Source organism: Xiphophorus couchianus, chromosome 21 (assembly GCF_001444195.1).
Source record: "Xiphophorus couchianus chromosome 21, X_couchianus-1.0, whole genome shotgun sequence".
Taxonomy (NCBI): Eukaryota; Metazoa; Chordata; class Actinopteri; order Cyprinodontiformes; family Poeciliidae; genus Xiphophorus; species Xiphophorus couchianus.
Window position 1 is genome coordinate 18,350,684 of NC_040248.1, and position 12,711 is coordinate 18,363,394.

General features: G+C 40.2%; 1 protein-coding gene across 2 annotated transcripts in view; it reads left to right on the top strand.

The window, feature by feature from the left end:
* Positions 1–493: 493 nt before the first annotated feature.
* The window catches only part of prkdc (protein kinase, DNA-activated, catalytic subunit), a 41,314-nt gene continuing 29,096 nt past the window's right edge, over positions 494–12,711 (top strand). The window contains exons 1-28 of one of the 2 annotated variants that reach the window (XM_028005625.1): positions 494–806; positions 1,295–1,371; positions 1,462–1,566; positions 1,655–1,729; positions 2,584–2,692; positions 2,766–2,878; positions 3,115–3,214; positions 3,308–3,363; positions 4,045–4,075; positions 4,732–4,889; positions 5,013–5,159; positions 5,291–5,455; positions 5,537–5,705; positions 6,416–6,465; positions 6,578–6,685; positions 6,788–6,937; positions 7,040–7,149; positions 7,960–8,119; positions 8,215–8,301; positions 8,398–8,517; positions 9,155–9,314; positions 9,415–9,524; positions 10,268–10,355; positions 11,536–11,699; positions 11,784–11,936; positions 12,023–12,130; positions 12,209–12,435; positions 12,564–12,658. In XM_028005625.1, coding sequence (XP_027861426.1) covers positions 632–806; positions 1,295–1,371; positions 1,462–1,566; positions 1,655–1,729; positions 2,584–2,692; positions 2,766–2,878; positions 3,115–3,214; positions 3,308–3,363; positions 4,045–4,075; positions 4,732–4,889; positions 5,013–5,159; positions 5,291–5,455; positions 5,537–5,705; positions 6,416–6,465; positions 6,578–6,685; positions 6,788–6,937; positions 7,040–7,149; positions 7,960–8,119; positions 8,215–8,301; positions 8,398–8,517; positions 9,155–9,314; positions 9,415–9,524; positions 10,268–10,355; positions 11,536–11,699; positions 11,784–11,936; positions 12,023–12,130; positions 12,209–12,435; positions 12,564–12,658 — 3,370 coding nt within the window. In that variant the 5' untranslated portion in view covers positions 494–631. The remainder of the gene's footprint in view (positions 807–1,294; positions 1,372–1,461; positions 1,567–1,654; positions 1,730–2,583; positions 2,693–2,765; positions 2,879–3,114; positions 3,215–3,307; positions 3,364–4,044; positions 4,076–4,731; positions 4,890–5,012; positions 5,160–5,290; positions 5,456–5,536; positions 5,706–6,415; positions 6,466–6,577; positions 6,686–6,787; positions 6,938–7,039; positions 7,150–7,959; positions 8,120–8,214; positions 8,302–8,397; positions 8,518–9,154; positions 9,315–9,414; positions 9,525–10,267; positions 10,356–11,535; positions 11,700–11,783; positions 11,937–12,022; positions 12,131–12,208; positions 12,436–12,563; positions 12,659–12,711) is intronic. The other variant, XM_028005624.1, reaches the window with a different exon arrangement.

The window sequence follows — 12,711 nt, forward strand, 5'->3', positions numbered from 1 at the left end:
TAGTCACGTTGCTAAATTGAATTTTAATCAGACTTGACTAAATGTGTTAAATTACATTAAAAAAAACGTTAAACTGAAAAGTGTCATCTTTTTTTTACGTGTACTCGGACAGTAAAGTCAAGTAAGTAAAGTTACATAATTCAGACCTCCTCAACAATGCTTACTGCTTATAATGTCTTCTTGGCACTACCCAAGCAGCTACATCAGCCTTTGGGGACTCTTTATTAAAGACACTAAGTTTATTGAATAGTGAAGAAGACGACATAAATGCCTGCAACTAACGCAGTTCCTAACCAAATAATTTAATATATAACCATTTAATTTTCTGTACGTTTGTTACTGTTTAAATATAAAATACATTGCCATGTTGTTTATTCGCTCTCTGACATGTGTATATATTACTAATTCAGTGAATATAGGCTGGATGTAAAATGTAAATGTAAAACCTTTTTTTTCCGCGGCTTTCATTTTGAAACTCCCCCAGGCGACTTCCTGTTGTCGCTCTTCCTGGTGTAGGATTTGATTGAAGTGTCTCCGCCTGGCAGGTTGTTTTGCTTCTTCTGACCTCCTTCATTCTGTGGCTGCTCTCAAGTAATGCGGGGCATTTAGCAGCCTGTTCCAGCTCGGACGGATGGCTGGAGTCTTGTCTTCCCAAAGCGTCCCCGCTTCAGGGATCCAGGGGCTTCTTCTCAAACTCCATGAATTACTTTCAGATGAAGACAGTCGCTCTGCAGCCCTGAAGTGTCACGATATAATCGGTGATCTGGGGCAGGAGTGCATGCTAACAACCACTGAGAATGAACTGGGTAAGAGAGGTGGTCACATAGCCAAATGGCGCCAAACTCCATTCAGAGATTTACAGTTTGAGCTCATTCATGCTTGAGTTGTTGACAGCGGTGAAATATACTGAGGAACAAGGCGCTCTGCTTATGCACAAGTATTAATTGTTTGTTCGTCGTACAGAAAATACTTTCATAAGCCTGCTAAAGTCCTTTTTTTTTATATATCTTGTATCATAAAGATCTACCGCCAAAACGGAACCTGAGCTCCTATTGTTGTTATTCTGTAACCACGTGGTTTTCTGAGCAAAACAAAGATGCTGAGAAGTTCAAGCCATGCAAAGCACACACTTTCCTGCCATATTAGCAGATTAGGTTCTTGCAAAGTTTCTCCAAAAGCAGATTAGTTTCTTTGTTGAGGCTGATATCGGATTGATTGCCATAAAAAATAATTTTCATAACATGAATTGAAGAAGCACTGACGCATGCTTTCTCTCTATTTCCATCTAACAAAGCTTTACAGACGTCACTGTTGTTCTCAAAAGACTATGGACTGCTTAGCTTCCTCAGGAAGTCCCTGCCATTGGAGGAGGTGAGCGTTTTTTGCACCATTCTGCCGTTAAACAATCACAAAGTCATCATAAAAATCTTATGTTTTGATGCATTTTTTTTTTTTTTCCAGCTGCGGGACACCCGGGTGGAAATTCTGCTGTTCCTAGAGAAATTTCTGGACAAAGTGTCGCCGAGAGTCAAAGGCTGGGAGAAAACCTATGCCACAGACATAAGAGTGAGCTCGTCCACAGTCTGGGATGTTTGCTACGTTACGTTTAATAGCAGAATGGTTTCTTAGTTTATTTATTGTTTTCGTTGTGCAGGACATGTGCATGGGCACGTACACAAAAGAAAAAGTTGCCAAATGTAGGACGCCGGTGTTGGAGCTGCTTATAAAGGTAAGCTTTTTGTTTCCTATGTAGTGTTGACCGAGTACAGACAACTTAGTAACTTAACTATTTCACATTACGAAATAAACTTTAATACCAGTCAAAGTTGACAAGTAAATACAAATTTATGTCTTGATTATTGCATTTATCTATTAAGGGGGGAGATATCCAAGCCATCTCGGCCTTGAAATATAATTTTCCTCCTTATTTTATTGCGATTTTGATTCTATTTTAGTATTTCAGACCTATTTAATAACCGACCTGTAGAATAAAATAAGAAAAACATTTAATAGGACCTGACTGGCAACATGAAGTAGGCTAAAATATCTCAAACATAGGATGTAAAGTCAAGCTTAGTGGTGGTAATGTGATGGTCAAGACAAGGGGTGGACCAATCGCAGTTTTCTGGTCGATCACCGATTTAAAGAGAAAAAAAAGATTTTTGGCCTGTACAGTTTTTTTGTTTTCTCTGAAAAGCCACAAAATAAGTCGCCAAGTTTGCAAAAGTGATGTGATTATTGATAACCGCGCAAAAGGTGACTGCGGCTGATTTTGCAGACGGTTGAGGTGGCGGTAGATAAGATCAGCAGGCGATCACCGATCAGCCAAAATGAACGAAATTGGGAAGGTGGGGGTGATTTATGCAGCACCACTAGGTGCACACAGTTCCAACACAGTTCCTGTGTTGTGACCGTTCACTCCTGAAACCCTTTCACATGTAGATAACTTGAAGCAATTCTGGTAAGATGAGAGGGGTAAAATGTTTCAACAGGGATCTGAAAGACTTCATTCTTACAGCATTTTATCTTAAAAGGAGACAATTTGTTCCTCTCTTGACTCCACTCTCACTGACCGCTCTGCAGGTCCTTCAAACAACCAAGGCCTCCAGCGTGGCTGCAGAGTTCAAAATCGGCGACATCTTCAACAGATTCTACAGCGAACTCTGTCAGAGGAGCAAGTTACCCGACTCGGGTGAGTTCTCTTTTTTTGACATGAGACGATTGGGCTCGTCGTTAGCTTTCTTTTGTTTTTTTTTCCTCCTCAGTTCTCGGCAAAATCTATGAGTTGCTCGGGGTTCTGGCGGAGGTTCATCCCAGCGAAATGGTCAACAACTCCGACAAGTTGTACAAGGTCTATCTTGCGGAGCTCAAAGAGCAGGTTGTGTTTTTTTTTTTTTCTTTGTTCCTTTGTTTCATTTAGTGAAAGGACAGGGAAGATAAGAAGCGCGCGGTGGTTTGAGGCCGATTGCCGTAATCTCGAGTTCCCACCAGTTCAACGCTCAGAACTTGTATCTAAAATTAGAATTAGACTTGAAAAAGCTGCTATCTGTTGTTAGCAGACACGTGTGTTGTACTGATTGATTCTCTTGTCCCCCCCCCCACTCTCTCTTCCAGATGACTTCCTCAACAAAAGAGCCAAAGCTTTTGGTTGTGGCTGGATGTTTACGAGGCTTAACTGCCCTGATGGTTAATTTCGCCAAAACCATGGAAGAAGGTGGATGACGATGCGCTCGTCCGACATATTTACGTTGCGTCGACTTATATTGAGATTTTTAAAAAGTATTGTTTTTTTTTTTCTCTCTTTCAGACCGGGTTACATCCAAAGAAATCTTTCAATATGCCCTGAAGTCCATCACTCCTCAGGTTATTAATGCACTTTATCTGCTTTTTTGGGGGTTTTTTTGGACATGTTAAAACCAGGATATCCAGAGTATTTTATTGAAATTTTTTTATAGATGGACCATCACAAATTAGTGCAGAATTGTGAAGTTGAAGGTAAAGGATGTGTGGATTTGTGCTCCTTTGAGTCGGTGTGATATTGAACTGTTTTCAGCTTTAATTCCAGCTTCCTGGTCTTCATATTTTAATAAGGTGTGCGTAATTGAGGTTTTTATTTCTTGAAAGCCGAGGAACGTCAGCCAAAAAGAAATATTTCTATATTCAGATTTTTTTTTTTTTTCAAGGAAATTAATTATGCAACTTTTACACAGGACAAAAAATGAGGTCAATAAAATAGGAAATGGAAAAGGAAGGGAAAATTATGCCTTTATAATTTATAGAACGTTTCTTATACGGAGCCACAGTGATCCGTCTCCCTCTATCTGCCGAAGAAAAGAGTTGCCTCCTCTTCTTCTGGTCTTCGTTTTGTGAAAATTTAATCTGTCCTTCTGCATCGATGCTATTATGCGTTACTTTGTTTTGGTCTCATCAGAAGGTAATAAACACATTCTTTGTGGTAACGTGACAACATCTGAAAGATGGAGAGTTTTGAAAACTTTTAAAAAGCTGTATACCAAAAACCTTGTGGCTGTTACTGTTTCACAGATGGAAATGAATCGCTACGCTGTCACATTTGGTGAGCCTTGTTATTTTTTTAAATTTTTTTATCAAAGCAACACAATATCTATGTATTTGACTTATTAGGGCCGCTGTAGATAGAAAAGGAGGAGGAGTACATATATGCCAAAAAAATGTCTTGGAAACTTGGATATTCCTCGGTTTGAGAAGTTGAAAATTTGCTGAAAAAATCTCAGACATGTTGCCATTAATCTTAGAAATTTTTTGAAAACAAAAAAAAAAACTTTGATTTTTCTGAGTTTGAAAACTTGCTTGAAAAATTCTGAAACTTTGAGACTAGTCTGAGGAATTTTCTAGAAAAGAAATTGGCGTTTCTAAGGTTTAAAATTTTTTGTCTTTTGCAATTCAGAAAATTCCCAAAATTCAAAAATGTTCGATTTTTGAAACTCAGAAAATAAAATAAAAAACATTCCATAAAATTCCTGAGTTTGGTCTCAAAATTTCTGAGTGTTTTTCTTACAAATGTTTGACTTTTCAAGGTCAGACATTTCCAAGTTTGTTTTCTAGAAATCAAAAAAAAAATTTCTCAAAAATGTACTCCTCCTTTTTTTCCTTCCTTTTTTTTTATATCTACAGTGGGTCTAATACGCCTCTGCACCTAACAGTGTTTAAAGATGATTAAATTAGAATAAAAGTGCATCATTCTCTCGGCAGCCGGGCTCCGGTTGTTTGCCAGACATGCGTCCCAGTTCAGCGGCTGCCTCATGGACCACTACAGGGCTCTGTTCGAGACCATGTGTAAGCTCTGCGGACACATCAACGGCGAGATGAAGAAGACCAGCTACAGCGCGCTCGAAGCCTTCCTCAAACAGGTTAGAAAACAGAAACTCCATTCCTAACCCTATTCATCTGCTTATGACATAATTACATGTGTACGCTTTTTTAACGATTCATTTACCTGAAGTGCTGTGCTGCTGCCGCTGACCTTCTCCCAGGTGGCCCTATTAGTGGCGGACAACATTGAAGAGCACAAAAGCAAGCTGAAGTTCTTCATGCAAAAGTTCTGCGGCATCATTAAAACCATGGAGTCGACGCACAAGGAGCTGTCCATCGCCATACGCGGATATGGCTTCTTTGCAGCTGTAAGTTAATTGCAACCTTTAAATGCTCAATCAGCTGCTTTTCACATGAAACCACAATAAATACAATTGCTTGGATTTACTACTGCGTGTTCTCACTCTTAGTTTATCCCGTTTGTCTTTGATTTGTGCAGCCGTGCAAAAAGGTGTGCCCCCAGGACGTGGACCTGATGTACACGGAGTTAATTCAGCGCTGCAAGCAGATGTATCTGACTGAGTCTGACGGGGAAGATGACAGCTTCTACCAGCTGCCCAGCTTCCTGGACTCCATAGCCAGTGTCCTTATTCATCTGGACAAGGTAGAGACATGAGGACACTGCACAATAAGTCAGAGGGAAAGGTTGCGCTAATATACTGCAGCGACTCCTTTGCGTATATAGATTCCAGAGGTGTATACCCCACTGCTAGAGCGCCTCCTGGTGGTGCAGATTGACACCTTCCCTCAGTACAGCGAGAGGATGCAGTTTGCCTGCAGCAGGTCCATCCTGAAGGTCTTTGTGGCCGTGGCCTCCAAAGGACCAGTGCTGTGGAGTTTTATCAGCTCAGTGGGTAGGTTGAGCCGCAAAACACTTGGATCCAATGGCTGATGCCTTGAACGGTGGGTGGGATGGGGATGGACAGGCTATTAATCTCCCATTGTGTTACATTGATCCGTTCATCACCAGTTATCCAACCAACCATCGACCAGTTAACCATCCATCTATTGACCAATTAACCACATATCCATACAAACATAAATACATAAGTTTAAGTGTCTACGTTCTACATCTGTGTCTATGTTTTCAGGCTGGGAGGAAGTTTCTTGTCCACGGCCCTTCTCAGGAAACCCAACAGATCTATGTCAGATTTAATTCTGGACTCTGTCCAAGTCATTTCAAAATGTTTCTATTGTTCTGGTGAAGCCTTTGTCTTGTCGATCTGCTTTAATGGTCGGAGTTGATGTGATCGCAAAAAACAAATTTTCTCCGTCTTCGGCGTTCCAGCTGGGACTGTTCTTATTGTCATCTACTGTACCTTTTATGAAACATCGTTTCTTGAAGTGAGCAATAATGCATGTCAAAGTTTCGAAATGATTTGTTTTGTTGTTTTTTTTCATTCAACATCACAGCAATCTCGCTCTTGTGATATTGATGCATTTTGACTCTCCGTTTAGAATAAATCAACGTGTGTAAAGATAAATTTAAACTTTAAGCTTATTGTTTCTGTATGTCAGTGCTTTTGGACAGAAGTCAATGTTCAGCCTTGCTTCTTTTTTTCAGTGCACCAGGGTTTGATTCGAGTCTGTTCAAAACCCATCACGCTACCTGAGGTCAGTCGTGCTGTTTACATGTGGTTCACACAGAATTACTGAATGTGACATCCGCTCCTTTTCTTCTTACCACAAAAACAAAAGAGGCTTTTATTTCTATTTCTTCTCTTAGGACAGTTCCTCTGAGTCCGCGGAAGTTCGGACTGGAAAATGGAAAGTTCCCGCCAGTGCCAATTACCTCCCGCTCTATAAGGGTCTTTTGGACTGCGATCAGCTGAAGGTGGAGTTATGTTTCAATTTAATTATCTTCCAGAGGTGAAATGTATCGGTTTGGCCTTCTTTGCCACCATCATCGGGTTTGGCGTCATTTCACTTCCTGTAGGATTCGGGATTTCTAGACGGAGCTTTCCTGAGTCAGAACGCGGCTCTGGGCTCCGTGAGCCGCCTTCTTTACGACGAGTTGGTCAAGTCAATTCTGCGCATTGTGGAAAAGTTGGACTTATCCGTGCAGAAAATAGCAACAGGAGAGGAGGTGACGGCCGCTCTTTATGCATCTGCATTAATAATACTCAAAACTCCTCCTTGCCCGATGATTCTGACTGTAATCCCTGGAGCTTGTCTTTGTGTTGGCTAGGCCCCCGACGATGCAGCCCACGTCCTTCCCTCTTCGGACCCTACAGCAAACCTGTTGCCCAATAAGATCAAAGACTTCACTGCTTTTATCAACCTGGTCGACTTCTGCAGGTACAGAAATGAGATCAAACCCAATTTTTGTCCACCCACCAGCCGTGTGCTTTGTTTTCCACGTAGTTTTCATTACCTAAACATTACTTTATTAAAGCGTTTAAATACAGAACGGTTGTAGGTATCCAACTTTTACAAGGTTATGTTTTACAACTTTTACAATACAAGATGACTTCACGTCCTTAAAAAGTCTTGAATTCATGGATCTGAAATTAAGGGCATAAGATGTCTTGAACAAATCTTTAAAAAAAATGTAAAATGGTGTTAAATAAGTTGATCTCAGGTTTTATCACGGCATGACTATTTAATCTCGTAAATTCTATGCAATTTATTTTTCTCTCCGGACTTTTCTGTCAAGTAAACATTTGAGTTCCACGCAGACATCTTCATTCCAGTCTGTGACTTAAGGCGGTTGAGGCTACAGCTAACTAGCTAGTGGAGTTTTGTTAATGTATGTTAATTATCTTCCAGAGGTGAGATGTAGTAGTTGGGGCTTTTTGACATCATCAAAAAGCTACCTAGCTAGCTGGGTAGCTAGTTAGTGGGAACAAAAAAAAGCTAGTTTGACATCATTGTCAAACTAGCTAGCTAAGTAGCAGGAGCTTTTTTTGTGTCTATCATGGATAAGTGTAAATTTATCGCCATTTGACACTAGATTGGCACTACTAAATATTACAATTTTATTTCCGTCATGATACAAGTCTTACATTCCATAATGGTCTTGAAAAGGTCTTAAAATTTGAGTTGGAGGAAACTGCAGAAACCCTGGCAATAAATGGGAGAAGTCTTTAGTTTTCTTCTTCTCTGCAGTGAGTTGCTGCTGAATACACATGTGGAGTACTTCCAGTCCTGGATGTATCCCCTGAGCCACGAACTGATCCTGCACTCCATACGAAATCCACTCGTCAGCGGCTTCTATAAGCTGCTGTCGGTCGGCATGAAAATCGCCAAGAGGATCAAGTACTACCAGGTCATTTTTCCTTTGTTTAACTTTATAAAAAAAATTTAAGTACGCTTCAAAAGCATAGGCTTTAATTTACAAATATAAAATCTTCTTTTGATCAGGGTGTGGGACTGAGAAGTTCAGCGTCCACTCAGGATGACACCGTCAGAAGTGCTTGCTTTGCTCTCTTCTCAAAGTTTGGGAAAGAGGTATTTTCTCATTTTGGAACACTTTTCTTTTGTTTGTTTGTTTGTCTGGGGGTAATTTCCTAACACACATTTTATAACACGCGTGTTTCTTTCCAGGTGTGTGTCCGAATGAAGCAGTACAAGGATGAGCTGCTGGCTTCCTGCTTGACCTTTGTCCTCTCTCTGCACCACAACATCGTTGCTCTGGACATGAAGGCCTACAGTCCAGCTCTGGAGGTAGGGGCAGGGGCGGTTTTGAAATTTCTTCTGCTTAGTGACATAACTGAGGTTTAGGAGAACTGGTAATGAAAATGCAGCTAAACCTCGTTTGTCCTGAGAAGTTAAAACCAACTTGGAACACTCCCAGAGTTTTCTGTCTAAACTCAAAACATCTTTAAGTGTACTTTTTTGCTTTTCATTTGTTTAATTTGCAATTTTTGTTTCATTTCAATTAATTTAAAGTTGCTTTTTTTCCACCCAAATTTGTTCTGTTTTTGTCTTAAATTTCTTGTCTTTTGTTTCTCTTCAATTCATTTAAGTTCATGTAGACAGTGTTTTATATTCCCTTGACTTTCACGTTTTCATCATTCCTCATATTTTTTGACAATTCAAAACACAAACCTCGAATTACAAGCATATTAATAATTTCTCGTAATTATTCAATGCTATAAAACATTGAATATAAGTAAATAAGAATAATCCAGAGTTTGTGGGAACGCAGCAACCACATTTGCCTTACTTTTTTTAAATTGAACATTTAGTGATAAAACAGCTATAGAATCATAGATGAGTTATTATGAATCGCTCAAAATGTTTAGTTAGCTGTAGAAGTCAGCTTACAAAGATTGTCAAAGACGTTCTTGTTCGGTTCCAGACGGCTCTGAGGTTGGGTCTAAGTCACATTCCTCTAGCGAACGCAGCCTTGGACGCTCTGGAGGACTGGTCCTCCCGCCTCCCGCTGGACACCATGCAGCCGTGCTACGCCGACATCCTGCCCCTCCTGGATGGATACCTGAAGACCACCTCCTCCAGCGGTAAGAAGCACCAAGGGGACCGGCGGGATCAGGACTTTTCTTGCTTTTGTTTTCACTTCACTAGGTGAAGAAGATTTAAATCCGATTCTTTTTGCTTCAGACAAAGATGAGAGCAACTGGGAGGTGATGTCCTCGTTGTCTTCAAGACGGGACAAAGGATACAGCAGAGTGATGACGAGGCTCCTCAAGAAATCCAACCAGCTTTCCATGGTAGGACCCAAGTTATTTCTTTTGCTACGGAAAGTCATGAACTATTCATTAGAGGTAACAACGGATCAGTCTATGTTAAATGATTATCTATCTAGTGTTTCCCCCAGTGTATTATCAGCCTGGCGGGCCACCAGGCTTCACTTGTGCCCCCACCAGGCTATGCATTGCTCATTTATTTAAATCGTTTTACAATGTTTGCATTTTTTAAGACTTTATTGTTGGCTTTCAGGTATTAATCTTCCAATCTTTCAATAATACATAATTATCAAGTGATATTTTCAAATTTCTTGTCAACTTTAAACATTTTTTAACTAAAATCAAACCCGACTGGCCGCTGCATGAATGACTGCCCTAGCGCCCAACCACTGGGCTTAACAAGTTTTCTGGGGGAAACCTTGCTATCCAGTTACATCGGTGCAAAACATAAATAAAAATCTGTCATTTAAAGTTTAAGATATTGTTAGATTGAAATGCCCGATGTCTGTGAGCTGGTTGGTAAGTGATTGTGTTATATAGCGGTATATCGCCTCATATCAACCACACATTTGATTAAATTGAACTTAAATCCTACCGTGATATCGGCAAACATCGTATTGTCACCTAAGCAAACCGATACATTATATTTTGATAAAGCAGGTGACATACACCCCTTCTATTAAGCGAAATTCAATAAGAATTCATTGAAACAAAATCAATTCTTAAAACTCATAACCCAGCGTTTTTTAATTGTTTTCTCTGCGCAGGAAGATGTTCCTCTCGTAACGCTAAGGCTGAGGGTGGTGAAGTTGCTCGGCCACCTGGGAGGAAAGCTGAACAGGAACCTTGTGACGGGTAAAGATTCAAACACAAGATGCCAATTTAAAGGGATTCAGCCCAACGGTGAAGAAATAGATGCTTTCATTATGAGATGCTAAGGAATCCTTTGTTGTACGCCAAACCTAGCTTAAATGTTTGGTGACGAAAAGCTCCATCTTTTATCTTAGTCTGAAAAAACATGAACAAAGATCATATTTGTATGTCCTGACTTTATTATTGCCATTCACTGAAAGCTCTGATCACCCATCCATTTATAATCTATTCTTCCCATCCACTTTTTTGTTCATCCGTTTAAGTATCCATGTATTTGTGCATCATGCAGCCAGTTATGTCTCCATACTCCTTCACTTTTCTTTTTCTTTTCATGCTTCCACCTAGCAGTGAGCAATTTGGACTTTAAACACAATATTTTAGGAAGATTATAATTTTAAAAACATATTACTTACTTTTAGGTAATAGTTTTGCAGGACAGTGACTGAACTCGATAATTTCAATTCTGATTACTAATATTTTTGAAGGGAAATTTGCTTTACAGAGACATCATCATTTTATTTATGGTTTCAGTTGTGAGTGGTTTTTATTTCCGTTTTATTTATTGTTTTTGATTGTCGTGTTTTTATTTTGTTTTATATTTAAAATATATTCCGGTCATTAATGGTCATTCAGGCGGCGAATTGCATTATTATGCCATTATCAATATATTGCTTGAAAATGGTCTCAAAATAACAATATTATCGCTTACCGCAATAATTACTGGAACCATTTATCGGCCACCAAAATTTATCTTGACATGGATAATAACAAAAATAAATAAAAATTCTAAATTTTTTTATGATAAATCATAAACAATTTGATAAATTCCCACTTCCACCCACCAAAAACGTCTTCACAGTTTGCAGCTTTTGCAGGTTCTTTATTTAAAGCCTGACCGATTGAGAAATAATGGCAAATAATGTTCACAAGAATACTCCAAAAGAAGCAAAACTTAAGTCTGGAGAAGGTTGAAGTTTTATAAAAAGTGTTGAATCTCTGTTTTCAGAAATGCCCATATTTCCTGCTGGAAGGCTGGACTTTTTTTTAATTTGTTTGTCTGTTTACAGTTTTTTAGTGTTATGTAATGGGCTGTTGCGATTAAAGATTTATTCAGTTTTCGGTGCCATTAAATGTGAAGGATTTTCCTTGTTTTGGCTTGCAGTGGTCTCATCAGAAGAAATGATGAAGAAATTTGTTGCCTGGGATTCGGAGAAAAGACTCAGCTTCGCCGTGCCGTTCACCGACATGAAGCCTGTGATCTACCTGGATCCCTTTCTGCCGCGCGTCAGCGAACTGGCTCTGTCCACAAGCGACAGACAGACCAAAGTACGCCTTCACTCACCAGACAGACGACACTCCAAATGCTTTCAGAAAAACAGATCTTCACCGACATGTCATTTGCCTTTCCAGGTGGCAGCCTGCGAGCTGCTCCACAGCTTGGTGGTCTACATGGTTGGGAAGAGTGCTCAGATGGTGGAAGGGGAGAACAGACTTCCTCCTATGTACAAGTTGCACAAAAAGCTGTTTCCTGTGTTGCTCCGTCTGGCCTGCGACGTAGACCAGGTACAAATTTTCATGGGAAAACAAATGTAGTCGGGTATATGTTGAATTTAACCGTTTTGATTTAGAGTTTCTGATCTGTTCTGCAGGTAACCAGGCAACTCTTTGAACCGCTGGTCATGCAGCTGATTCACTGGTTCACCAACAACAAGAAGTTCGAGAGCCAAGACACGGTGGCCGTTCTGGAGGCCATTTTGGTGAGTGATGCTTTGGGGACTTTGACGTTTTCCTCCAGCTGGTTTTATGTGCAGCATTCTAACCAAGCTCATGTTTAGGACGGCGTGATTGACCCAACCGACAGCACCCTCAGAGACTTCTGTGGGCGATGCATCGAAGAATTCGTCAAGTGGTCGATCAAACAGACCACGCCCAAGCAGCAGGAGAAGAGCCCTGCCAACATGAAGTCCCTGTTTAAGCGCATTTACAGCCTGGCTCTCCACCCCAACGGGTTTAAAAGACTTGGCGCAGGCCTGGCTTTCAACAGCATCTACAGACAGTTCAGGTATGACCCCGGGTTCTGCTAAGGGTTTCAGTTTTATTGTTTTTTTGATCCAGTTATCTAAAAAATAAAATAAATCAGAAACTAATCTTATGTCTGATGTAAAGTGGTGTTTTTTTTTTTACCTTCAGAGAAGAAAACTCTTTGGTGGAGCAGTTCGTCTTCGAAGTTCTCGTCATTTTTGTTGAAAGTTTGGCTCTGGCGCACTCGGATGAGCGATCCATGGGTATATTTCAGTACATCTTCATATATACAGTGCCAAAAATAGCTCCACCCCTT